The sequence below is a fragment of the Mandrillus leucophaeus genome, unplaced genomic scaffold, assembly GCF_000951045.1.
Source record: "Mandrillus leucophaeus isolate KB7577 unplaced genomic scaffold, Mleu.le_1.0 Scaffold38, whole genome shotgun sequence".
Classification (NCBI taxonomy): domain Eukaryota; kingdom Metazoa; phylum Chordata; class Mammalia; order Primates; family Cercopithecidae; genus Mandrillus; species Mandrillus leucophaeus.
In genome coordinates this window covers 495594-519695 of record NW_012104031.1, presented here as the reverse complement: position 1 = coordinate 519695, position 24102 = coordinate 495594, and the positions used below count along the sequence as shown (strand labels likewise).

The 24102-nt window shown below is 54.1% G+C and overlaps 2 protein-coding genes across 2 annotated transcripts in view; both read right to left on the bottom strand.

Moving 5' to 3' along the window:
* ELK4 (ELK4, ETS-domain protein (SRF accessory protein 1)) overlaps positions 1–24096 on the bottom strand; it is a 68701-nt gene extending 44605 nt beyond the window's left edge. Inside the window, exon 1 of the mRNA XM_011990400.1 lies at positions 23993–24096. The gene's annotated coding sequence lies outside the window, so the exon portion shown is untranslated. The remainder of the gene's footprint in view (positions 1–23992) is intronic.
* On the bottom strand, positions 1–24102 carry SLC45A3 (solute carrier family 45, member 3). The gene is made up of 5 exons (XM_011990401.1): positions 23993–24102; positions 6593–6994; positions 4948–5733; positions 3985–4250; positions 1–1809 (listed from the first exon to the last, which is right to left on the bottom strand). The coding sequence occupies exons 2-5, from the start codon at positions 6762–6764 to the stop codon at positions 1372–1374; spliced, it is 1662 nt and encodes a 553-aa protein (XP_011845791.1). The 5' UTR covers positions 6765–6994; positions 23993–24102; the 3' UTR covers positions 1–1371.

The following is a 24102-nucleotide window of genomic DNA, read 5'->3' as shown; positions in this document are numbered from 1 at the left end:
TAAACATATAAGAAAGCCTTTAATTTCATCACCATAAACATTATACTCTGATTGCTCACTTACAGTATAAAATATTTGCCCCGCTAAATAAATAAGACATTATTGCAAACGGCACTTAAACCCCCCTGAGAGATAAGACCTCCTTAGCTCAGGCAGGGGGTGCTCCTGAGTTTCTGTGTGAGATTCCCCAAGCACAGATATACTCTGGGGGGCTGAGATGGACAAAGGCCTGGGAAACCACACTTTGTGCTTCTGGTCCTGCAACAGCTCCAAACAGGGTTGTGGAGCCAGTGGGGAAAGTTGGGGGTGAGGGAAATTTCAGGCAGTGCCTTCATCAGCCCAGTCCTAGAGACAGTAGAGGGGAGTAGAAGTGGGGGGAACCAGGCTGGGCCAAGAGAAAAGGGGTGGTTAGGGAAGCTGTTGAGACCTGAAGCCCCACCCTCCACCTTCCTTCAACCCCCTAACCTTGGGTAACAGCATTTGGAATTATCAGTCGGGATGAGTAAAATTTCCAAGGTCCTGGGTTAGGCATTTTGAGGAGCCAGACCCCAGAAGAAGATGATTCTGGCAATGATCAGCCCAATGACCAGTGATCTCAGTGGACCTGATTGTTGGGGATCCCACCCTACCCAAATCTTAGACACCAACACAGAAAAGCTAGCAATGGATTCCCTTCTACTTTGTTAAATAAATAAGTTAAATATTTAAATGCCTGTGTCCCTATGATGGCAACAAAGGGACCAATAGGCCACGTCCTGATAAAAGGTAAGAGTCGGGGGATCAGCAAAAAGGCAGTGCTGTGGGCTGAGGGGACCTGGTGTGTTGCCCCTCAGGACTCTTCCCCTACAAATAACTTTCATGCGTTCAAATCCCACGGAGGAGTGTTTCATCCTAGAAACTCCCATGCAAGAGCTACATTAAATGAAGCTGCAGGTTAAGGGGGCTTAGAGGTGGGAAACCAGGTGACTGAGTTTACTCAGCTCCCAAAACCCCTTCTCTAGGTATGTCTCAGCCAGGAGGCTAGCTGTTAACCCTGAGCCTGGGTAATCCACCTGCAGAGTCCCCACATTCCAGTGCATGGAGCGAATCAAATGCCCTGCCCTTCTAGCCTCCCTGTAGAAGTCCAGACTGAAACCCCCTTGGAAGGCTTCCAGTCAGGCAGCCCTAGAGACTGGGGAGAAGGGAGAGGGATACCCCAGCCCCCAGCTGTGCAGCTATGCACCTCAGCAGCACAGGGTGGCAGCAGAGAGCCACATTACTTTGGCAGCAACAGAAACTGGCGGCCAGCCCGGCAGCCCCATGGGGCTAACAAAGAGTGGGGAGCTGGGACCCAGTGAGGCAGGCCCTCCACCCCAATGTGCTGGAAGTTTTCTACACCGAGTATTTGGCCAAGTCGCTCTTGTCAAATACTACCTGTGTAGCAAAGTAAATGGCAACCAGACCCAGGCCTGCCGCAGACACCATATAGGCAGTGACAGACTGGCTGAGCTGGACGATGGAGCCCATAAACAGGGACGGGGCCACCTGGGACAGCAGGAAGGCACTATCCAGGATGGCGAGGTCCAGGCAGATGCCCCGGCCCGGAACCACCCTGGCCTCGGTGGGCTCACCCACCACCACACGTACAGAGACATCGCAGGCAGAGGCCCCGCAGAGCGCCGGTGGAGGCGGAAGCAGGCCACTGCCTCCAGCACCCACGTGTCCATTAGGGAAGGGAGCTCCAGGCTTAGGGCCTGGCAGGAAGCTGGTCATCAGGCTGTCCTCACTGCTAGTGCCTCCAGCGTCCCCTCGGTATTTGGGCAGGAACACCTAAGGCGGAGGGGTGAAGGAAAGGGGAAGAGGACAGGTGTGTACCCAGCACTGGGCCCCCCATGCCCCCCAGCTGTGAGACTGGACCCTCACCTCCACCCCAGGGGCCGGAAAAACACAGGCAATGGGGCTTCATGAGAATCAGGAGCAGGAGAGAAGATGAAGACCTTACTTGGTGCAGGTCTAACCAGGACCCTTCCTCAGGAGTGGGAGAAGGGTAATGGGTGGGGCGGGGACAAAATGTGAACCCCAAAGTCTAGGTCTCCTCTAGCCTCTTAGAACAGGTAAGAGGCAGACAAACTCAATACCACAAGTCAAAGAGAGAACAGAGCTCCAAGGTAAAGAAAAGACACAGGGGGAATGAAGATGGTGGGAGGAGATGCACAGAATAGAGGAACAAAAGCCAAGGCAGGGCCCCTGATAGCCCAAACGCCACGCGGCTCTCCTAACCTTCCTTCCTGCCTGCCCTCCGCTTTGACATCTGGAAATCCTTATTGCCCTGTGCATAGAAGCTCTGCCTCTCTGGCATCCCAGATGCCACTAGGGTAGCTGCCCTGCCATGCGCTCCCTTGTCCCCAGCCTTGGGGCAGGGAGAATCCAGTAGACCTCAAGCAGGAGGAATGCCCCTCTTCCCACCTCCTCCAGCCCCAGCTGTGCTAATGTTGAAGGCTTCTTACTTCCTTCCTATCTGACTTAGATCAGAGTGACAGGTCGACCAGCATCCCCACAACCCCTGCCCTTGATGGCCCAGAGCCTCCTATTTAAGGACAAGGCCAGGTCTTATCCAACATTGTCTCCATGCCAGAAGAGTTGAGTTGGCTGCATTTTCGAGCTAGGAGCCATGGCAAAGCTCAAACCTGACACCAGGGAAGCCCACAGCTCACCATACAGCTCAACAAGTGGGTAAAGGAACAGGCAGACAGCGTGCAGTGCCAAGTCTGCCATCAGCTGCTGTTAGGAAGGGGCCTCCCAGGACTTCTCCTCCCTGCCTGCCACCCCAGGAATGTCTGCTAAGGCTGGAGTCTGGAGTGGTCCAAGGATAGACATGCTGCTGCATCTGGAAAAGATGGCTAGCCCCAGAACGTTCCCTGGCACGATGGCACACACTCAGGCCTGGCTGCTGATGCCAGCCCCCTGCCCCCAGCCCAGGCAAGCAGAAGAGTGAAGGTTGAAGGTTATCAGTGGGCTAACAGGGGTCTCAGGGACCAGGCTCCCCTAACCAAAACCTTAGCCCCTCCCCTCCATACCTCTCACCCCTGCAGCTACCTGCTTAGTTAACCAGCCTCTCAGCTACAAACTTACCTACTCCTCCTCAAGTGCTGTGAGAGGCAGGGGCAGGTCTTCCCTACAGTCTGAGAGCTCTCTGAGAGCAGGCCTGCATCTCCTCCTCCCTTGGGACACCCCAACTGCATGCCCTTCAAGGCAGAGTCCAGCACCCAGGGTTGTAGCTCAGTGAGGTCACTGGAGGGGACAGGGTAACCACACTGCCTGGGTTAGGTAGCTTCCCAAGGAAGGGGGCCCCTGGAGGGCTGGTTAGTGTAGGGCCGACCAAGCAGGAGGTCCCCACGACTCACACAGTGCCCAAGTGAGTGGGTCAGGTGTCAAGCTCAGATATCTGCCATGGGGGAAGGGGAAGGGGAAAGGGAAGAACAAAGGAGGGAGGCAGGAAAAGAAAAGGGAATTAGAAAAGCCAGAAAGGAAGTGGGTAGGAAGGAGCCTGCCCTATCTACAGACCAGAGTAGGACACAGGCTAAGTCAGGTTGCTGCTCCCTGAAGAAAGAGGTGTTGCTAAGGACGGACCATTCCCACTCCCATCTGCTGAGGCTGACAGGGGTCATCCGATCTAGCGCCCTGCCGCTTCATAGAACAACCAGCCTAGAAACCTAGGGCTCCTGCTGGCCTGACTCTTCGGGATTCCTGCTAATGGTTTTGCATTTCCTGCAATCATCCATTCAAGTGCTACACAGTTCTGACCCCAGGAAGTCATTCCCAGAATCTAATCTACACTCTTCTGCAGACCAAGCCTCTGGCCCTGGGGCTAGGATGAGCTTCCTCTCTGATTCAAAGAAGCCTTCTCCCAAGTTCCTTGCCAGGTATCAGGTTCTGGGCTAGTGGGCCTCCCAAAAACCCAGACCACCCCTCCCACCCTGACTCCACCCACCAGCCAATGAGTACCTGCCTCTCCCGGTGGTAGAGGGAGGCCAGTGTGTAGGGCAGGATCTGCAGGGCTGAGAAGGTGAACCCAGTGAGGGCGGCTGAAGCCGTCACCACAGCCACGCTGTGGGACAGGCACGTGGCACCGGCAGCCACAGGGAAAGCTGCCACACTGGCCAGATAGACTGCTCGAGTGCCGAATCGCTGCACCAGCCGGTCCATGACCAGAGAGAAGACCAGGGAGATGGCGCACTGCAGGAACAGCCCCAGACTGCCCATCCGAATGCCTGCAGAGGGAGAGAGGCCGTCAGACAGGGCCTGGCAGGGAAGGGTACGTGCAGTCTTGAGGAGATGAGAAGGCGGGACCACAGGCACCTGCTGCACAAGACCTGCTGTGGACCAGCCCTGCTCCCCAGCACCCTTCCCCTTTCTACCTGTAGCAATGGGAGTCCAGGTTCTTCCCCTGACCCTCAGAGAATGTGGGCAAAGCCCCTCACTGAAGGCAGAGGAAGGTGGTCCGAAGGTTTCTTGGGAGTCTCAGCTGTGGGGACAGGAGGGTGAGAAGGAACACAAAGACAGATAGCCATAGGCTTCAAGACGATTCTAGGACACCTGGAAGGCACTGGTGAGATTATTTGGAAAGTCGTCGGGGGAGGAGAGGCAACACTGCGGCTGGAACCAGGCAGGTCTAAAATCCAGCCTTGACTCCTCCACTCCCTCAAGACTTTGAATAAGCTCCACCTTTCCTTCTGTCAAACTAGGGCAATGACTCTGATCAAACTCCTAGAGCAGCCAGAGGCCCTCCTGAAACTGCAGGCAGAGATGTTCCACACCCGTGAGGAGCTGTGTGTGCAGACTGGGTCCATCCCCACTTTCCTGACAGAGAAGGGCCAGGATGGAGAGGCACCAGCCCAGACACAGCCCCAAGTGTCGTCTCTGGTGGGCGGCTCCCACACCAGCCTCTGCTGGCTGCTGAGGCCTTACCTTCATCATAGTGTCTCCGGGCCTCGGTGCCCAGCTCAGCTCTGGGCACGCCCTGGTACAGCCCCTCGCCCACGAAATCCGTGTAAAACAGCGTGAAGGTCATGAGTGCCATCCAGCTGCACAGCTCAGCCACGAAGAGCCGGCGCAGGGTGCGGGGCATGCGGCAGCACAGCTGGTGCAGCCGGGGAAGCAGGGCGCCCAGGTTCCGGAAAGCCAGGCGGGCCCAGCACGGACAGCAGTGGGACGGCAGGGAGGGGGCAGACAGCCCTTCCGCTGGCTCGGCGGGGCCCAGTGCTGCCTCCTCGGCCACCAGCAGTGTGGCTGCTACGCAGGTGAGGAAGATGAGGGTGAGCAGGCCAAAGAGGCACTCCTCCTGGGTGCCCAGGTAGGGGGCCAGGGCGCTGGTGTCCCAGTCAATGGCAGGCAGGAGGTAGCCCAGGCAGCCCCCAAGACTGATCATGAAGGCATAGACGGAGTAGGCCTGGCGACAGTGGTCCGGGTCCCGGAACAGGTCAGAGAGCAGGGCCTCCAGTGGAGTGAAGCACACCTGGCCACAGAAGTCCAGCAGCCCCACGCCCAGGATGAGCAGTGCCAGCTCCAGGGGCCTGGGATCCGGGCACAGCAGCCCTGCCAGCCAGCCGGCCCTTGGGATGAGAAAGAGGCTCAGCAGGATGCCCAAGGACAGCGCCCAGATGAAGGGCCGCCGGCGGCCATAGCGTCCGCGCCAGTGGTCACTGGCTGAGCCTAGGAGCGGGACAGAGACCAGGCCCAGCACTGGACCGATGCCTGCAAGAAGGGAAGTAGTATGAGTCAATGGCTGGGACAAGTAAAGGGCAAGGGGAAGGGGACCCAAGCTCTGTGAGAAGGATGGAAATAACATTCCGTACTCGACAATGTGCTACATCTTCCCAGGGATGCTGTAATTTACTCCTCATAACACAGGCATTACAGATGCCCCCATTTTCAGATGGACAAACTGAGGCATGGAGCAACTAAGAAGTGATATTTATTCAAAGGCACAGACCTAGGGAGGGTAAGAGGCAGTGTTTCAACAAGCAGTGTGACTCCAGAGCCTGCAATCCTCAGAGGGACACCTCTCCCTGGGGGTGAGGGGCTGTCACACAATGGTGACTACTTGCCTTCTGTGGCTTTTGCAGAATTTATCTGCAGAGTCAGAAGCTTGCCCTAGGGGTAGGAGCAAGCCCCAGCTGGGAGACCTTGATGGAGTCCCAGCTCTACTGTTCAGCTGCTATTTGGCTTCGGCTAAGGCTTACCTAACCTCTTAAAAGCCTCTGCTTCCTTCTCTGTAAAATGGATCACCTCAAATGGTAGTTGTAAACATTGAATGAGATAATCGCTGTAAATTATAAAAGGGCTAGCCAAAGGTTAGGAGCCTTTCTCCAGTGTCCCCTATGAGCCAGGCACTGTGCAGGACCAGGGATCCAGAGGTGACTAGGGTATGTCCTTGATATTCTCTTCTTTCTCTTGGTGTGCCCCCTCAGCCCAGGGTCACCCTCCTGCCTAGCAATGCCTTCCCAGCAGACCACCTCTCCCTCCAAGCAGCTCCCAGGGCAGAGGTACGCCTGCCCCACATCCCAGGTGGCACGTATCTGGAACAGGAAGGAAGGAGGATGTTGTGACTCACCCAGCACCATGGTCATGAACTTCTCTTCTACCCCCACTTCCAGCAGCAGAGGCGGCACATAGGTGATGCCTGCGGCCAAACACACTTCCAGGCCAAAGGTTAGCAGGTTGATCAGCAAGAGCTGGGCTTTCCGGTGCCGCAGCAGGCGGCTCACCCACAGCCTCTGGACCATAGTGGGCCAGGCGGGTAGGGCTCAGGGGGCCGTTTAAGCACTCCAGAACTGCTTCGTCTCCGCTCTGCTCCAGAAGCCACAGCCTCTCCTCCTTGCTGCCGCCAACTGCCTAGGAATCAGCCAGGCGCCCATTTCCGCCAGCCCTTTGGTGCCGGTCCAGCTTCTCAGCCCATGCTCAACACCTGCTGCTGTGGGGCACCTCAGTGGGGACACATCTCATCACTCAGATCCTAAAAGGGCGGGGCAATCACAAGCACACGGGGTGTTAAGTTCTGGGAGCCAGGTCTCCAGGATTTGCTCTAAATTGTCTGGATCCTGATCATTCACAGGCTGGCGATTGGCCCTGCCACCAAGGTGCCACCCCCTGCTGCCCAGTCAGGAAATGCATGTTAATATTAGCCTAAGGCTGACATAATTAATAAGGTAAATATGATTTTTTAAACCTCAGCACTCTCCAGAGCCAAACAGATGTTGGTTGTTCTCTGTTTTGAAAAATCTACAATTGCCCTTCCCTGTTAGTACTGGGGAGGGGAGGGGGTAGCAATCAAACCAGCTAGCAAGGTGCCCCCGGAGACCCTCTGCCAGGCCTGGTTTGTTTGCTTTTCTCTTTCTACTCCCCAAACCTGGGGTGTTCAATTCCCATTTGTTAAGAGTAACACTTCCTATTCCACATTGCTTGGCCACGAGCCACACTGCACCACAACCCCTAACCCCAAAGACCAGGATGAAGGGGAAAGGGAGGAGAGGCTGTTTTGTTACGTTGGGTTTTAACTTAGAGAAGGCTCCCTGGGATGAGCCGAGGCCTGAAAATCTCTACCTTGAGTTCCTCCCTGAGGTGAACGTCCAAGGGGAAGAAACAATCCCACATGTGACTGTCCAACTGTCATGGGAGAGTGGAGCCGTCCCCAGGTTCTAGCTCACAGGGGCATGAAACCACACCACCTGGCAACACCTGTAATGATACCAGGGACTCCCCCAAGCTGGCAGGATGCCCAGCCACTTCCAGGGCAGCCCTTCTGTGCTCCCTAAATGGCAGAGAAAGAAATTTTTCTGTGTTCCTTTCAATTTTCAGCAGAGAAGTCCCACACCCCTTCCTGCTATACCTGCCTCCTGTGCAAAGAGAACCATCCTGTATCTCCCCTGCCAAGCAAGTGGCCTCCAAGTCTTACTCCCTGACAATACACCCACTGCAGTCACCTCTGCTTAGAAGTGACTATGAAAAGCCAGGTGTGGTGGCACATGCCTGTAATTCTAGCACTTTGGGAGGCCGAGGCAGGTGGATCATTTGAGGTCAGGAGTTCAAGACCAGCCTTGCCAACATGGTGAAACCCTGTCTCTGCTAAAAACACAAAAATTAGCCGGGCATGGTGGCAGGTGCCTGTAATCCCAGCTAATCAGGAAGCAGAGGCAGAACTGCTTGAACCCGGGAGGTGGAGGTTGCAATGAGCCACTGCACTGTAGTCTGGGCAACAGAGCAAGACTCCCGTCTCAAAAAAAATAAACTTTGGGAGGCCAAGGTGGGCAGATCACCTAAGGTCGAGAGTTTGCGACCAGCCTGCCCAACATGGTGAAACCCCGTCTCTACTAAAAATACAAAATTAGCCAGGTGTGGTGGCTCATGCCTGTAATCTCAGCTACTTGGGAGGTTGAGGCAGGAGAATCGCTTGAACCTGGGAGGCAGAGGTTGTGGTGAGCCGAGATCACGCATTTGCACTCCAGCCTGGACAACAAGAGCAAAACTCCATCTCAAAAAAAAAGAAAAGGTGACTACCAAAGAGGGAACCAAGTCACACATCAAGAGTAGATACTACAGAGGGTGAGTCTTGGTGAGGAAAGGCAGGAGGCTCCTTATCTGTCATCCATCCCAAAACAGAGGAAGGGGACAGAGCTTCCTGGCACTCGTGGCTGGAGCACCTTCCTTCTCCTCCCTAATTCAATCCCATAAATGCTACTGAAGGGCACCCACTCTGGTGCAAGGACCACAGTGGCTGAGGGCCTGGCTCCAGTCTCCTCCACCAGAGACCAACCCCAGGCCCCACTCATGCCCTCTGCCAATCTCAGCACCTCATAATAAAAGGCACTTCAACTTCTCTTATCTTTTCACATAATACTAAGCCCCATGGGGCCTTGCATGTTACAAAGCGTGTTGTGGGTGCTCTGAGCTGTGCCACAGAGAAATCAGGACCAAGTGTGGTGGCTCACGCCTGTAATCTCAGAACTTTGAGAGGCCAAGGCAGGAGGATCACTTGAGCCCAGGAGTTTATGACCAGCCTGGGCAACACAGCGAGACCCCCTTTCTACAAAAAATTTAAAAATTAGCCAGGTGTGGTAGTATGCACCTGTGGTCCCAGCTACTTAAGAGGCTGCGATGGGAGGATTGCTTGAGTCTGGGAGGTCAAGGGTGCAGTGTGCAGTGATCAGAACATTGCCTCCAGTCTGGGTGACAGAGGGAGACGCTGCCTTAAAAAAAAAAAAAAAAAATTAGATGGCTATCAATCCTGGGTAAGGTCTGTTTACTCCACCACCACCTTCAGGGGCTTTGCAGCTGGCAGATCATGAAGGAAGGGAATTGAGATAAGGCTGGGCAACCAGCAGCCTCCTCCCCTAAATCCTGGTCAGACTCACCCTTTGGGATGGGGCACAGGGCCTCCTATGGAGGTGGCATGAGAAGGTGTGTAAAATACTGACCCATACTGTCTTCAAAAGGAAGGTGAAGGCCAGACCTCAGTCTTAGCTGAGCTGTCATAGGTTCAACTTGAGTCCCTCATTGCTGCATTTCCACAGTGCCCCCAAGAAGGAAAGCAGAAGACAGCACAGAGACCAAGAGGCAGTGCCATCCAGCCTAAGAGGAGGGATTCTGTGGCCAAAGGCTTCCAGCCCATTCCACTCCCCACCCTTGTTCTGGGAGGGCCCTGAATGCTAACCTGCTCTGGGTTTTCAGGAGACCAGGTCCTCCCTGAGCAAACAGAGACTTTGTTAGACCCAGCCTCGCCCATAACCTGCACCCATTCTCTAAGTCCTGGCTGCTCCCTATTGTTTAAAATAATTTGCGGGCCAGACACAGCGGCTCACATGTGTAATCTCAGCACTTTGGGAGGCTGGAGTGGGAGGATGGCTTGAGGACAGGAGCTTAAGAACAGCCTGGGCAACATAGCAAGACCCTGTTTCTACAAAAATAAAAATAAAATAGGCAGGGCACAGTGGCTCATGCCTATAATCCCAGCACTTTGGGAAGCCAAAGCAGGCAAATTACCTGAGGTCAGGAGGTTCAAGACCAGCCTGGCCAACGTGGTGAAACCCCATCTCTACTAAAAATACAAAAATTAGCTGGGCATGGTGGCGTGCGCCTACAATCCCAGCTACTTGGGAGGCTGAAGGAGGAGAATCACTTGAACCTGGGAGGTGGACGTTGCAGTAAGCCAAGATCATGCCACTGTACTCCACTCTGGGTGACACAGCAAGATTCTGTCTCGAAAAATAAATAGAATAGCTGGGCATACTACCACACCTGGCTATTATAGGTGGTTCACGCCTATAATCCCAGCACTTTGGGAGGCGGAGGCAGGCGGATCACCAGGTCAGGGGTTCCAGACCAGCCTGGCCAACATAGCGAAACTCCATCTCTACTAAAAATACAAAAATAGCTGGGCATGGTGGCGGGCACCTGTAATCCTAGCTACTCAAGAGGCTCTGGCAGGAGAATCACTTGAACCCGGGAGGCAGAAGTTGCAGTGAGCCAAGATTGTGCCACTGCACCTCAGCCCCTGCAACAGTGCAAGACTCCATCTCAAATAAAATAAAAAATAGGCTGGGCACGGTGGCTCACGTCTGTAATCCCAGCACTTTGGGAGGCCGAGGCAGGTGGATCACGAGGTCAGGAGATCGAGACCATCCTGGCGAACACGGTGAAACCCCATCTCGACTAAAAATACAAAAAAATTAGCCAGGTGTGGTGGCGGGCGCCTGTAGTCCCAGCTTCTCGGGAGGCTGAGGCAGGAGAATGGTGTGAACCCAGGAGGCAGTGGAGCTTGCAGTGAGCCGAGATCGCGCCACTGCACTCCAGCCTGGGCAAGACAGCAAGACTCCGTCTAAAAAAAATAATAATAGTAATAAAATAAAATAAATAATAAATAAATAAATAAAATAAAAAATAAAAATTAGCTGGGCATCGTGGCGTGCACCTATAATCCAAGCTACTCAGGAGGCTGAGGTGGGAGGATCTCCTGAGTCCAGGAGTTCAAGGCTGCAAGTGAGCTATGATCGTGCCACTGTTCTCCAGCCTGGGCAACAGAGTGAGACTTGATCTCTAAAAAACAAATAAATAAAAATAAACCACAGCTGTCCAGCAACCATTAATCACCCCACCTGCCTTGCCCCTCCCTTAATCCAGTTCCCAGGCCCCCCAGGAATTAGCAGGATCCTTCTTAGCCCACATGGGAAAGACAAAAGAAAGGGGTAAAGAGAAGAGTGCCCCCCACCATCCTCCTACAGCCCAGAGAGCTCATTAGTAGCTTCCCCCTTCCTGGGTTGTCTTTTTTCAACGCCCCCCACCCCCACCCAGAGATTCTTTACCTGGTAACTAGGGGTTGGGCCAGGTGGGGAAAGGATTTGACTAGGAAGGGCGCAGGCTTCAAGCACCCCTGTATTTGGTTGCAGAGTCCGTCCTCCCTTGTTTGAGTTCTACTCTGCCCAGGGGTCCAGAGTCCTCTTGACACCCCCAGACTTTACTCTTCCCAGCTCAGAATTGCCTGAGGAGTTCCAAGCCCATAAGCACACTCTGCCCTCCAAAGCCCCCTTTTCTTATCCTTGCATCCTTTCCAGTGCCTCGGTCCCTGTCATTTCATCCCTACTCCAGGGTCCTCGGGCTAAGGAGACCACAGAGGACTCCTGAGCACTAAGTCCAGCGGCTCGCCATCCCCCTTCCAGGGCCGCCTTCCCTGGAGCATAAATGGAGGAGCCCAGCCTTTCTCAGTTCTCAGGCTCAGGGAGGTCAGAGAACAAGAAGTCTTTCAGTACCACTTTCCTGGCCACCACTCCCATCAGCAGCCCCAGGGCAAGCTTCTTGCCAAAGCTTGCAAGTGACAGATCAGTGTTGGAACCCCGCCTCCTGCCCCAAGTCTGCGGAACTCCCCCGTCCTCCTGGGGACAGGGTCCAATTCTCCCCTACACCCTCCAGTCTTGGAGATGCTTCTAAAATCCTCCTGCCCCACTACTCCTGGAACACTTTGTCTGGCAAAGACAAGATCAATCAGAAGAGCCAGCCTCACAGTGTTCACCTGGCAAGGAGTGGGCAGGAAGAGGAAGGAAGTGGAGGGGCTGACCTCTCAGAAAGGCAAGGAACAGGCAGCCTTCTAGGACAAGTCCTTCTCAAGTTCCAACCATCTCCCCTCCTCTCTGGGCCCAGCAATGGCAAGAGAGCAAGAAAGCTGGAGGAAACCCAAGGCCTCTGGGAACCTTTCTGGAGCTCCACCCAGGTCATCCTTCCTTATCCTTGGGGGAACAGAATCAAAACCCAGAGACTGAGGGCCCTGGGCAAGGTCAGTGAACCTGGATCCTCACTGCTCCCCTCCAGGTACTGGGAGATACATGCCCCTATGCACCCCAATATGTAACGCCCCAGCAAGAAAAGGGACCTAATGAATGAATGGTTAAGAGCAAGGGGTGGCAGTAGAAGCAAGGGTGAGGGCTTCAGTCCTCCTCCTCCCACGTGCTCCCCACACACCGAGGACTTTCCAGGTCCAACTCCAGAGGGAGCAACTCCTACGGGCTCAAAGGTGGTGAGAGGCTCAGATAAACCCTCCTGGATTGGAAAGCCCCCACTTCAGACCAGACCCCGAGCAGGGAGTTTTGGGGGAAATGAAACTGAGCAACAGGAACAAACTTGGCCTGAACTTTGTCCAAAATACAGAAGCCAGAGTGGCAGAGGAGGAGGAAAGCCGACCCGAGCCCACTCCCTGGTAGCTCCCTAAGGGAAGGGAGGGTCAGAGGGGGATGCATAAAGAGGCCTTTGAGGGCTTTCAAAGGGGATCCTGCCACCCCGCACGGCTGAGGTGGAGCTGGGGGAGCAGATTCCCTCTGCTGACAGACAGAGGCCAGTGGAAGCCCAGGCTGGGGGCGGCCCCCGCCCCGGGCCTGTGTCAGGCAGCAATTCTAAGGCTTCTTTATGCAGGCCAGCATCAAACCCCACCCAGGCACATCAAACGGCTGCAGCCCCCACCCCGACCCCGCAGGCTCGGCGACCCTGCGTGTTCCCTGCACACTCACAAAGACCCGCTGCTTTCTCCCAGGCTCCTCAGAAGCGGCTCCTCTCCCCTTCACAGCCACCCCGCAGCCCTCCCCACAGAAGGGGAAACCGGGGGCTGGCGAGGCACGAGGAATAATGACTCAGCGGAGGAAAGCGGGTGGGGTCACCCTGGGCCAACCTCCCGGACACACACCCCACCAAGGCTGCCCTGCCCCAGGTCGGTGAGATGGCAGAAAAGGGCAACCCCAGCACCTTGCTCCAAACTGAGCTCTCCAGGGTCCTCTGGGTTGGGGACAGGGAGCGGACCTCTCAGGTCTGGGGGTTCCCCAGCCCTCATCCCCACTACCCACCCCCAACTCGCCCCAGTCCCAGGGGACCAATGCTGTCAGCTTACCTAATGAAACCTGGTACACTGCACTCCCCACATGAGCCCCACCCTCACAGCAGCTCCACAGGAGCCTTGGGGACACCCGAGAAACAGCCTGTACCAGCCAGACCTGGAAATGAGCATTCTTGTGAGACAATGAGCTCCCCATGACAGATCCCTTGTGAGAGGTGCTGTGCGCTTGGGCTGCCACGGAGATGGCGGGAGGGACACGGCATGAGACAACCACGGCTTTGGTGACTCCCAACCCACTCAGTCTTTCATTCTCTGGGGCCAAACATTCCCAAAGCAGTGAGGGGCTCTGCTTTCCCCAGTCCTGCCCTAGAGAAAAACAGTGATTTGCAGAAAGAGCGGAGGCTCACAACCTCACAGGGCTTCCAGGGGCACCTAAGGACCCCCCTCAGAATGAAGCCCCCCCACCTCAGGGACTCCTAAGAAAGACTAAAGGCCAGCAGTGGGACGGGGAAGCCCAGCCCCACCCCGGACTTGCTCCCTGGTGCCTGCCTCCCCCAGGGCCCGGAGGCCAGGGATTTAGAGTTCGCCCTGCTGAGCTGCCTTTTCTTCACCGGGACTGGAAGCCTTCTGCTTAGCAGCTTGTCAGAGAGGGTGAGGGGGCTGCAGGCCGGGACACAAAGGGGGATTAGGGAGAAACCTCTCGGCCTGCAGAGTAATCCATCAAACTCTCTCCGGCTGCCAGCGCCAGGCCCTTCCCACTCAATTCCCCTTCCAGCTGCTGCTGGCCCCCACCCCCTCCGGCTCCTGAGCCCATCACATCGGGCAGCAAAGAGAATCCCAGGCCCTAGGGGGGCAGAGGGGGCACACCACAGACACTGGGAAAAGGGCAGCGGCTCCCTCCCCCCACTCACCCCCAATGTGTGAAAACCCAACAGGTGGCAGTGGCGTGGTGGAGAGTGGCTTTTGTTGCCCTGTCTGAGAGCCCCAGTCCAGCTTTGGAAAGGAAACAAATGCCAGAGGAGATTGGGGGAAGGGGAGGGGAAGGGACAGAGGGGCAGTCCCTGGAGCCAGCACTGCCCTCCCCTCCCCTCTCCTACCCAGTGACAGGGATTCTGGGGCTGGCCTGACCCTCACCTTGGCCAGAGTCAGTCCTGGACAGCCTAAGCTGGGGCTGAAGCATGCAAGGGTCACCTGGCAATCCCATGGTGACAGTCAATATAGACACAGTCTGACTCCAGGCACCTGGGCCTCCCGATCACACTTCGTTTCTGAGAACAGCTGCAACCCAAGGTCACACTGGACATGCCCTCCAAACCAGGACCAGCAGGGCTCTTCAACCTGGAGCTCTCTTCCACCCGAGGGACCACAACCCTCTGAATCCTGACGTCCCCAAACCCTGGCAGACTCTGCAGGTTGACCTGGGTTTGCGAGTCTGCCCGACCTGGGTTTGCATGCCAGCTCCACCACTTATTAGAATTGCATGAGCCTGTAACTTCATCTCCCGTGCCTCAGTTTCCTCATCCACAATGAATAATAGCAGGCCGGGCACAGTGGCTCACGCTTGTAATCCCAGCACTCTAGGAGGCCGAGGCAGGCGGATTACCTGAGGTCAAGAAGTTCTAAATCAGCCTGGCCAAAATGGTGAAACCTCGTCTCTACTAAAAATACAAAAATTAGCCAGGCCCAGGCATAGTGGCACACACCTGTAATCCCAGCTACTTGGGAGGCTGAGGCATGAGAATTGCTTGAAACCGGGAGGTCAAGGTTGCAATGAACCACGATTGTGCCACACTGCACTCCAGCCTGGGCAACAGGGTGACTCTGTCTCAAACAAACCAACCACAAACACACAAAACAGAAAAGAAAACGCACAATAGCAGCCAACATTGAGGTTGTAATACATGCCAGGCACTCTGCCATGCGTCTTGGTCTTCCAACCATCCGATGAGGTGGGTACAATTAGTATACCCATTTTACAGGCACGGAAACTTAGATTAACACCACCAACTTTATAGATGAGGAGTGTGTTTGAGATACAGGATATGAAAGTTCCTGGCAGCCACTTCTTTGGTTGCCTCCTCAATGGAGGAAGGGCTTTCTCATTCCCAAACAGGAGCAGCCGTGGTTAGGGGAAACCAACTACATTTTCTTCTCGGTTTCCATTCCCCTCTCTCCCATGTGCCTCCCTCACCGCACCAGCGCCTCTTCCAGCCCCTAGCAGCAAGAGGAATGCCAAGAATGCAACTGCCTCCCCAGGTGCTGGCCCCAACAGGTGAGGAGAGGTCACTGCAGCAGACCTGCCTGCTGGAGGAAGGCTGAGAAGGGAGGTGGAAGGTGGGACAAAGATCCCATAGTTATGAGACAGCACGATTTCCATCCACAGGGAAAATGAACACAGTGGCCGACCCCTACTAACTGCCTCAGAGGTGTCTAGCATGTGCTAGGTACTTGATATATTGTACCCTCTCTCCAATAACTCATAATTCATACACTCCAAATCCAAGGTAGGTATTTAATATTCATATTCAAGGATGAACAGCTCAGTCTCAGAACGTAACATGCCTAAAGTTGCACAAATAAACAGTGGTTGAACAGAAAATTCGAACCATTTGAAAATGCTGGAAGGTGCTCTGAACTGGGAGCCAGGAGACAGCAGTCCTGTTTCAGCCACTTTTTTTTTTAAGAGCTGTGTACCCTAGACAGGCCATCTCACCGCTCTGGGACTCAGTTTCCACATCCGTAAAATTAGAGCTAATCTGGATAATGCCGAAGGTTCTTTACATCTGTGCAGCCAGGTGATCTCACATGCACCCCCTACCCCTGGTAGGTGATTTTTCACCAGCAGCTACCCCCTAAGGGCTCACTGACGAGGCTACATGGCATTCAGGAGGGCATTCATGTTCATCCTTGTGAAATAGGAATATAAAATCCCTACTTTGTATTTGGAATTTCATGGCCTCCTACCAATGAGTCAAGGGGAATGAGGTGGAGAAGGATGCCCAACTGCACTTACCCCAACCTTTACCTGCCCACACACTCTCAGGCACCAACAGAGTGCCAAGGGTCAGCGGTCACCTGAAAGTAAGCCGAGTAACCAGGACATCTGGGGGCAGAACTGCCCTCTTCCCTAGTCCTTCCCAGAGTTGGACTCTGTTCCTGGCAGAAATTAGTAACTGAATTCTCTCCTTGGGCCACAATAAATGCTTCCCTACAAGGTGGGGCAGCAGTACCAAGAAATTCCTTGGTCCAAGGTAGGGGAATAGGAACATGGGAGGGTAAGAGGGAGCTTGGCACAGCGTCCAGGCCACTTGGAACTTCCTTTCCTGCAATCCTGCCTTTTCATACAGCCCCTGAAAAGAGAAGCCTGAATGGCCTTCCTCCTACTGAACTTGACCCTTGCCAGTCAGCCAGGCTAGACAGCTCTCCCTATCCATGTACAGCCAATCCTACTCTTCCCTTTAGCCTGCCCTCCCTTAGGAGGTGAGGTATACAGGAAAGAGGCCAGGAGACTAAGGATCTGTGCAAACCTACAGATGGGCAGCACCACCCTGGACCAAGAGTCAGACCACGGTGCTGGTTCCACTTCTGCCATGTCCCACCTCTAGGGTTTCAAACGCAGTGGCCTGTAAGGCTTTATTAGATCTGAGTCCTAGAGTCTGTGATCAGTCCCATTTACAAACAGAGGGCTCCAAGTCAGACTCAGTACTCAGAAAGTGTGTTCTCAAAAATAGTCACTCAGTGGTGGGCAAGGAAAGAGTGGGCCCCCAAAGAAACTCATTTTCTGATTTCAAGATCCCAAGCTTGCTGACCCTTAGAAGTATACCTCAGTGCATGCAACCTAACCTCCACTACGGGAATGTCAAACAGCACTGAAACCCACCCACCCACCCACGCACCACCACAGAGCCTCAGTTGTGCGTAAGCTCGCTGTGAAGGTGCTGGGGACACAGAAACAACTGATCACAGCTCCCTTTGGCAAAAGGGATAAAATGCAATCGGTGTGCAATGAGGTGGCACAAGTGTGAAGACACAAATCCATGGGGGGGGACCCAATGTGGGGGGCACATGCAGTTCTTCCAGGGCTTCCTAGTGGGAATGGCCATGTTGCTTAGCCTTGGGGGATAAGCAGGTAGGTACTATGCAATATAGGGGTGGGGGTGAGGGAGATCCTTTTTTCCTCCCCATCATAAAGGTCAGAACTGACACTTCTATAACGAAAGATATGGTAACAAGAGAAAAGCATAACAGGCTGGTTGCAGTGGCTCACGCTTGTAATCCCAGCACTTTGGGAGGCCAAGGCGGGAGGATGACTTGAGGTCAGGAGTTTGGGACCAGCCTGGGCAACATGGTAAAACCTTGTCTCTACTAAAAACACAAAAATTAGCTGGGTGTGGTGGCACGTGCCTATAATCCCAGCTACTCAGGAGGCTGAGGCATGAGAATCACTTGAACCTGGGAGGCGGAGGTTGCAGTGAGCCGAGATCGCGCAGGGCAACAGAGTGAGATGCCATCTCAAAATCAACGCTGTTTACAAAAAAAAAAAAAAAGAGAGAGTGAGAGAGAGAAAAGCATACAAATTTATTTGATCATAGTTTTACATGATACAAGAGCCTTTAGAAATGAAAACCCAAGGCCGGGCGCGGTGGCTCACGCCTGTAATCCCAGCACTCTGGGAGGCCGAGACGGGCGGATCACAAGGTCAGGAGATCAAGACCATCCTGGCTAACACGGTGAAACCCCGTCTCTACTAAAAAAATACAAAAAACTAGCCGGGCGAGGTGGCAGGTGCCTGTAGTCCCAGCTACTCTGGAGGCTGAGGCAGGAGAATGACGTAAACCTGGGAGGCAGAGCTTGCAGTGAGCTGAGATCTGGCCACTGCACTCCAGCCTGGGCGACAGAGTGAGACTCCGTCTCAAAAAAAAAAAGAAAAAAAAAAAAAAGAAATGAAAACCCAAAAACCCAGGGTGAAGTATCTTTTTTTTTTTCTGAGACTAGCTCTCGTGTTGTTGCCCAGGCTGGTGTGCAGTGGCACGATCTCAGCTCACTGCAACCTCCACCTCCTGGATTTGAGCAATTGTCCTGCCTCTGCCTCCCGAGTAGCTGGGACTACAGGTGTGCATCACCACACCCGGCTAATTTTTGTATTTTTAGTAGAGGTGGGGTTTCACCCTGTTGGGCAGGCTGGTCTTGAACTCCTGACCTCAGGTGATCCACCCAACTCAGCCTCCCAAAGTGCTGACATTACAGGCATGAGCCACTGCGCCCAGCCTAAGTATCCATTTTTATGCTTAGGTTTGAGGAAGCACACATAGGATGCAGAAATGTGATCGGACAAAAAGGGTATAAGCTAACGCTAATAGACTGAATGGTGAAGCCCAGCCAGACCTGTCCAGATTGCTCTCGGCCTCTCTGTTGCAGGATCTCTTCCTCCCAGGAATGGGGTGGGACCCCTCTGCAATGAGGACCTTACTACCTACTATCAAACAAGGTAGCTCAGATCATTTATCGCCGGTTCTTACCCAGAAAGCCAGGAGAAAGAGTAATATTTTTAAGTTATATGGCTGGCTTTGGGGAGAAGGGTTCTAGTTTCTATGACCTGCCTTGGAAAAGAGGGATTCACTTTGGCCTGCCTCAGGAGAGAATGAGGGGTGAGAGACAGGAGGTCAGACAGAAATTTTGCCTCTGAGGCCTTCACTTTGGGGTATTGTTTTCTGAGCCCCAACAGCAGAAAAGGGTGTATGTCTGTAAACCAAGGCCCTTGGAGCCTGGGACTTCTAATCACTCCCACCCCTCCTTTTGGCCTCGCCCCAGTGAGGTGTGCTGGAAACAATACCGGACTCAAAATCATGAGACTGGGTTTTGATCTCAGACCTGGGCTGGCTATCTGTGTGTCACTAGATGATTCAGTATACCTCCATGGGCCCCCAAATAAGAGAATTCATTAGCACTGGGCTTGTTTTTGCTTCCAACGTGGTCACCAGGCTCTGGTTTCTTCCCCTTCCTGGACTGCCTCTCCCTTCCACCTGAGCCCTACCCAGCTCAAATCTCACACCTCCTCCACAGCCCCCTGGAAACCAAGCAGTCAAGTATCTCCTCTCCCCGCTGTATCTCAACTGCTCTAACCAGGCAGTCCCCAGGGTTGGAGGCTGCCCACAGTCCTCAGGGTCTCAGATTTGCAGTCCTTCCCCCACTGCCGTCCTTCCCACTAGTGCTTCAGCTCCTGGAAAGCAGGAAGCACAGACCCTGAGAAAAGATGGTGCCCAATAGAAGGCCTATGGGTAAGGCTGAATCAGGATTCCCGTCAGATGTGATTTTACCAGTGTGCCTGGGATCCAGGCAGGGCCACATTCAAGCTACCTGGGTGCTCCGGTCACTAAGGACAGGAGCCAGGAGTGGGAATCTAAATTGCCACATCCCTAGGGATGGGCCAGGCACTCCTAGCTTGAACACTATTTGCCAACTCAAAGTACACTTGAGATTAGCAAGGCCAGGGGGCAGGGGGGCACACAGCGACCACAGGGGAAAGACAAGAACTGCTGTTGTGGGCTGGCTACTCCCGAGGGTATCCTCTCTGGCTGGGCATCCTGTCTATCCTGGATATGGTGACTGGGGATTGTAGACTACAGTGCCAGGAGGTGGCCTCCAAACCCCTTCTTGCTGGCTGGTCCCCGCTCCCCAGAAAGTGATCTCCAGAAGTAACAAAGAAGGGGAAAGGAAACATCTATGGAACACCTCGCATGTGCAGGTGCTTGGCTGAATATGCACATCACATTTAATCCTCACCATAACCATGCAAGGTGAATCTTATCTCCATTTTACAGGCAATGAAGTCGAGGCTAACAGGGGAAGCAGGCCCATGTCCAGCCTCAGAAGCAAGAGATTCCACAAGTCAGTCAGGGCCGGTGGCAAAACTGTGGATTTCTTCCCGTGGAGGGGAAAACACAGACCATGTAGTAGAAAAAAGGATTCAACAGGAAGTTCTGGCCAGGGATCAGGAGCATCCCATGATGGCTCTGTCACCAGCTGCCCCCCTCCCTAGCCCAAGTAGGGACACTTAATACACTGGACAAAGCTCAACACTCCAGCTCTACTGCTGGGAGTCGAGTGGCATCAGTGTTCAAGACACTGGGCCTGGTACCAGCTGGTCCAGTCTCCACCCCTGCTGCCCAGCAAACAGGGCCACTAACTGTTCAGAGAAAGCTAGGCTGGGTTTTTTTTTCTGGACACCAAAGAACAGTGCAAAAGATCCTAAGGGTTGGGGAGGGAGGATAGAGCAGAATCCCAATTTCAGGGCACCCTCCCTATGCAGTTTTCCTAAAAACAACAACAAATAACTGTTTGCATAGAAGGTTCTTAACTTCTCAGGATATACATTCATGTCCATGGTACCCTTTTCCAGCCTGACGGGTATACTCTGGGAAGGTAGGCTGGGTAGGGGTTTCGGCACTAATTAAATACAAGTCACACAGTAGCAGAGTAGTAGACGAGAGACATGGACATCCAATCTTGGTGTGATCTTCGCACAGGACCACAAGTTCAACTGCAGATGTGTCCTTCGTAGCTTACATACAGTTATCTATGGGCTAATTCCCTTGCTAAGAAACTCTGGTTTCTAAGTGTAAACCACAATGATTGGCTCCATTGTCACCAAATAACAGCAGCTGACATTTATCAAGCTCTTTTTACAAGCAGCTGCTGTGCTCAGAGCTTTACCTACATCAGCTTATTTAATCCTGGAAATACTGTGAGGTAGGTACTATTATCCTCATTTTACAGAGGAGGAAGTTGAAACAGTTTAAATAACTCGCACAAGAGGAAACCAGATTCAAATCATTTTGCCAAAGCTCAATCTCTCAACGGACTCCCCAAAGTCCAGGAGACCTTGCTACCCAAGAAATAAGGTCTAGAGCAGAGTTTTGCTTTGTTTTTTAAGAGCGAGGCCCAAGAAGAGAGTCCCAGGCTAGACACTGCTGTCCATTCAGTCCCAAATGATTGATATAATATATAGTTGGTACTAACATTTATTGAGCACTTACTATGTGTCAGACACACAGTTTAGTACTCTATATATAATAGTGAATAAAGCTATAATTTTTAGACTTTATATATTACATAATTATATGTTTATAAATTTTATGTCTGTTATAATCTACTTGACAAACCTATACAGTAAGTATTATCCCCATTTTGCAGCCAGGGATACTGAGGCTTGGACGAGGTTAAGTAACCTGCCAAGCTGGTGGAGCTCACCTAGTGAAGCAGCCAATATAGTAACTGTCTTTCAGGCGGGGCACGGTGGCTCATGCCTGTAATCCCAGCACTTTGGGAGGCCAAGGCGGGCGGATCACGAGGTCAGGAGATTGAGACCATCCTGATTAACACGGTGAAACCCCGTCTCTGCTAAAAATACAAAAAATTAGCCAGGCATGGTGGTGGTGGGCGCCTGTAATCCCAGCTACCTGGGAGGCTGAGGGATGAGAATCGCTTGAACCCAGGAGGGGAGGCTGCAGGGAGCTGAGATCGTGCCATTGCACTCCAGCCTGGGCAACAAGAGTGAAACTCCATCTAAAAAAAAAAAGAAAGAAAAGAAACTATCTGATAGTCTGGGTTTTTATTCATAACGTTGACTTATCAGGCTGTGACGTCCAGATGATAGTGCTTAAAGTCTTCAAGTTAACTTTACTTTGAGTCTTCAGACCAGCCCTCCCCAGGCTGAGAGCTCCAGTTTGGGTAAGGGGAGAGCGGGAGGGAGGCCTCCACTATCCCTCCACCACCCAGTGGCCTGGAAGGGGCTCAGGAGACCACCAGGGATCACTGTCTACTCCTCCTCCTCCTTCAAGGTTATTCAGGGAGCCAGGAGGGATGGGGAAGTTCACCACACACTCCATGAATACATAGGAAAACTCCCCCTAACACACACCCACTAAATTGGGGCCTATCTGTCCACAGCTGTACATTCATCCACAGCTGTATTTTTATCTTCAAACTCATTCTGCTGACTCAAGCTCCATTTTCTGAGCACTTTCAGAATAACAGAGTCCTGGCTCCACGACAGGCCTGGTGGGAGGAGATAAGGGAGGAATGAGGGAATGGGACTGATCCAACAGAATGGCCTGCGACCTCAAATTACGTTCCACTTACCCCTACAATATGCTGCTCTATGGGTTTCCTCAGGCTTCCAGTCTAGCCTGGGCCTCCCGGGCCCTTCCCACTCCCAGCCCACAGGCCAGCCTGTTCCCCAGCCCTCGGGCAGGTGAGTCCACACCAAGGTGGTCTCTGCTCTGAACGGAGATCCGCTAAGTGCATCAGGAAAGGTAGTCCGAAGCCCCTAAGACATCAACCCCACCCCTGAGCAAAGGTTCCAGGACCCCAGCAAGGGTCACTCTGGGCCCTGGTCAACTGGCAATGCCCGGCTGCAGACTCCAGGGCAGCAAGACAGCAGCTGGGCTATTCTTAGTCCCTGCTCCACTGGGATCGGGTCTGTGTAACAGCTGAAGGGCGAGTCCTTACCAGGTACCCACCATGCCAAACCCCTCCCTACCCCCAACTCTGGCCCCTTGGAAAAAGAGGAAGCATAGGGAACATGCCCTGGGGTGGGGAAAAGCTGAGCAGGTCAAGAGTGTCTGTCAGGAAGATGGAGACTGATTCAGAGGTCAAGGGCAAGAGCAACTCACAGGACTGCAGTGCCTAGGGGGAGCGAAAGACTACAGGAAGGCCTGACCCGCACTCCGGAGAAAACCTGCAGGTCCCTGGGGCTTTTCCAGCAAGCCTGCTTAGGCCCACAGCTCTGAGAAGCTGCACGGGATGCCCAGGTACCACCACATCACACCTGTTTGCCGTTTGCAGCACTCTCTCCTTCCCCACCTGAGACCAGGGAGGCGAGGAAAAAACAGCGGCCTTTCTCTCCCCACAGAGGGGGAAACTGAGGCTGAAAAAGGGACACAGTAACACACACACACACACACACACACACACACACGGTCCAGCCCCAACTCTGTACCCAGAGCTCGCCCCAGGTCTAAAGTCCAAGAGGGCTCCGTCCCCTTTCCCTCTCTTAACTCTCTCACTCTTCCTCAAGAAAGCCGAACCCGGCCTGAGCACCCCGCGGCGCCGCGGCAGTCGGCCCCCGTCCCGAATCCCCCAAGTCCCGTACTGTGCGCGCCACAGTGACTCATCCTGCCCCTTTCCGGTGAAGCCCAGACAAGAGAAGAAAATAAACGCAACTTTCCAAAGAAAAGTCTGACGCGGGAGGCTGCAACAGGAGCGAGCGGCCGGTCAGCCAGCCGTCGGCCCGGCCCGACCCGGCCTGGCGCTCCGGGGAGGGGCCGCTCCCCGCCCACACCGCCCCCCGGCCTGGGACAGCGCGGGCACCTCCTGCCTGCCCGCCCTCCGCGGAAGAAAGCACAGCCCAGCGGGGACCCGTGCAGGCGCCGGGCACTCGGCACCCGCCACGGCAGAGCGCGTGGGACGCGCCCTTCTCTGGGATTAGCGCGGGGCTCGGCGCGCAGCGCCCCGGACGGCCACCGCGCGGCCCCATCCCGCGAGGCGCAAAACACGCGACACCGCGGAGCTCGGCCGCGCACTGGTGCTCCCTTTCCCGCGCTGGGACCCTCACCCCTGGGAGAGGAGGGGCCGCGCTCCTACCTGGCCTAGGCGCGCGGCTGTCACCCGGAGCCAGCGCGTGCAGACTGGTTTCCCCCCTCTTTTCCTTGCCCCCCACGCGCGCCAGCCGGCGGCTTTTAAATCTCCAGGTT

What these genes read in the sequence shown, in the direction of transcription:
- SLC45A3 (XM_011990401.1), bottom strand. Translation starts at nt 6,764, where the DNA reads ATGGTCCAGAGGCTGTGGGTGAGCCGCCTGCTGCGGCACCGGAAAGCC. An exon ending in CCGGAGACACTATGATGAAG is followed by an intron (nt 4,251 to 4,947) that starts GTAAGGCCTCAG and finishes CTCCCTCTGCAG; the next exon opens with GCATTCGGATGGGCAGTCTG. An exon ending in TCTACCACCGGGAGAGGCAG is followed by an intron (nt 1,810 to 3,984) that starts GTACTCATTGGC and finishes CCTCCGCCTTAG; the next exon opens with GTGTTCCTGCCCAAATACCG.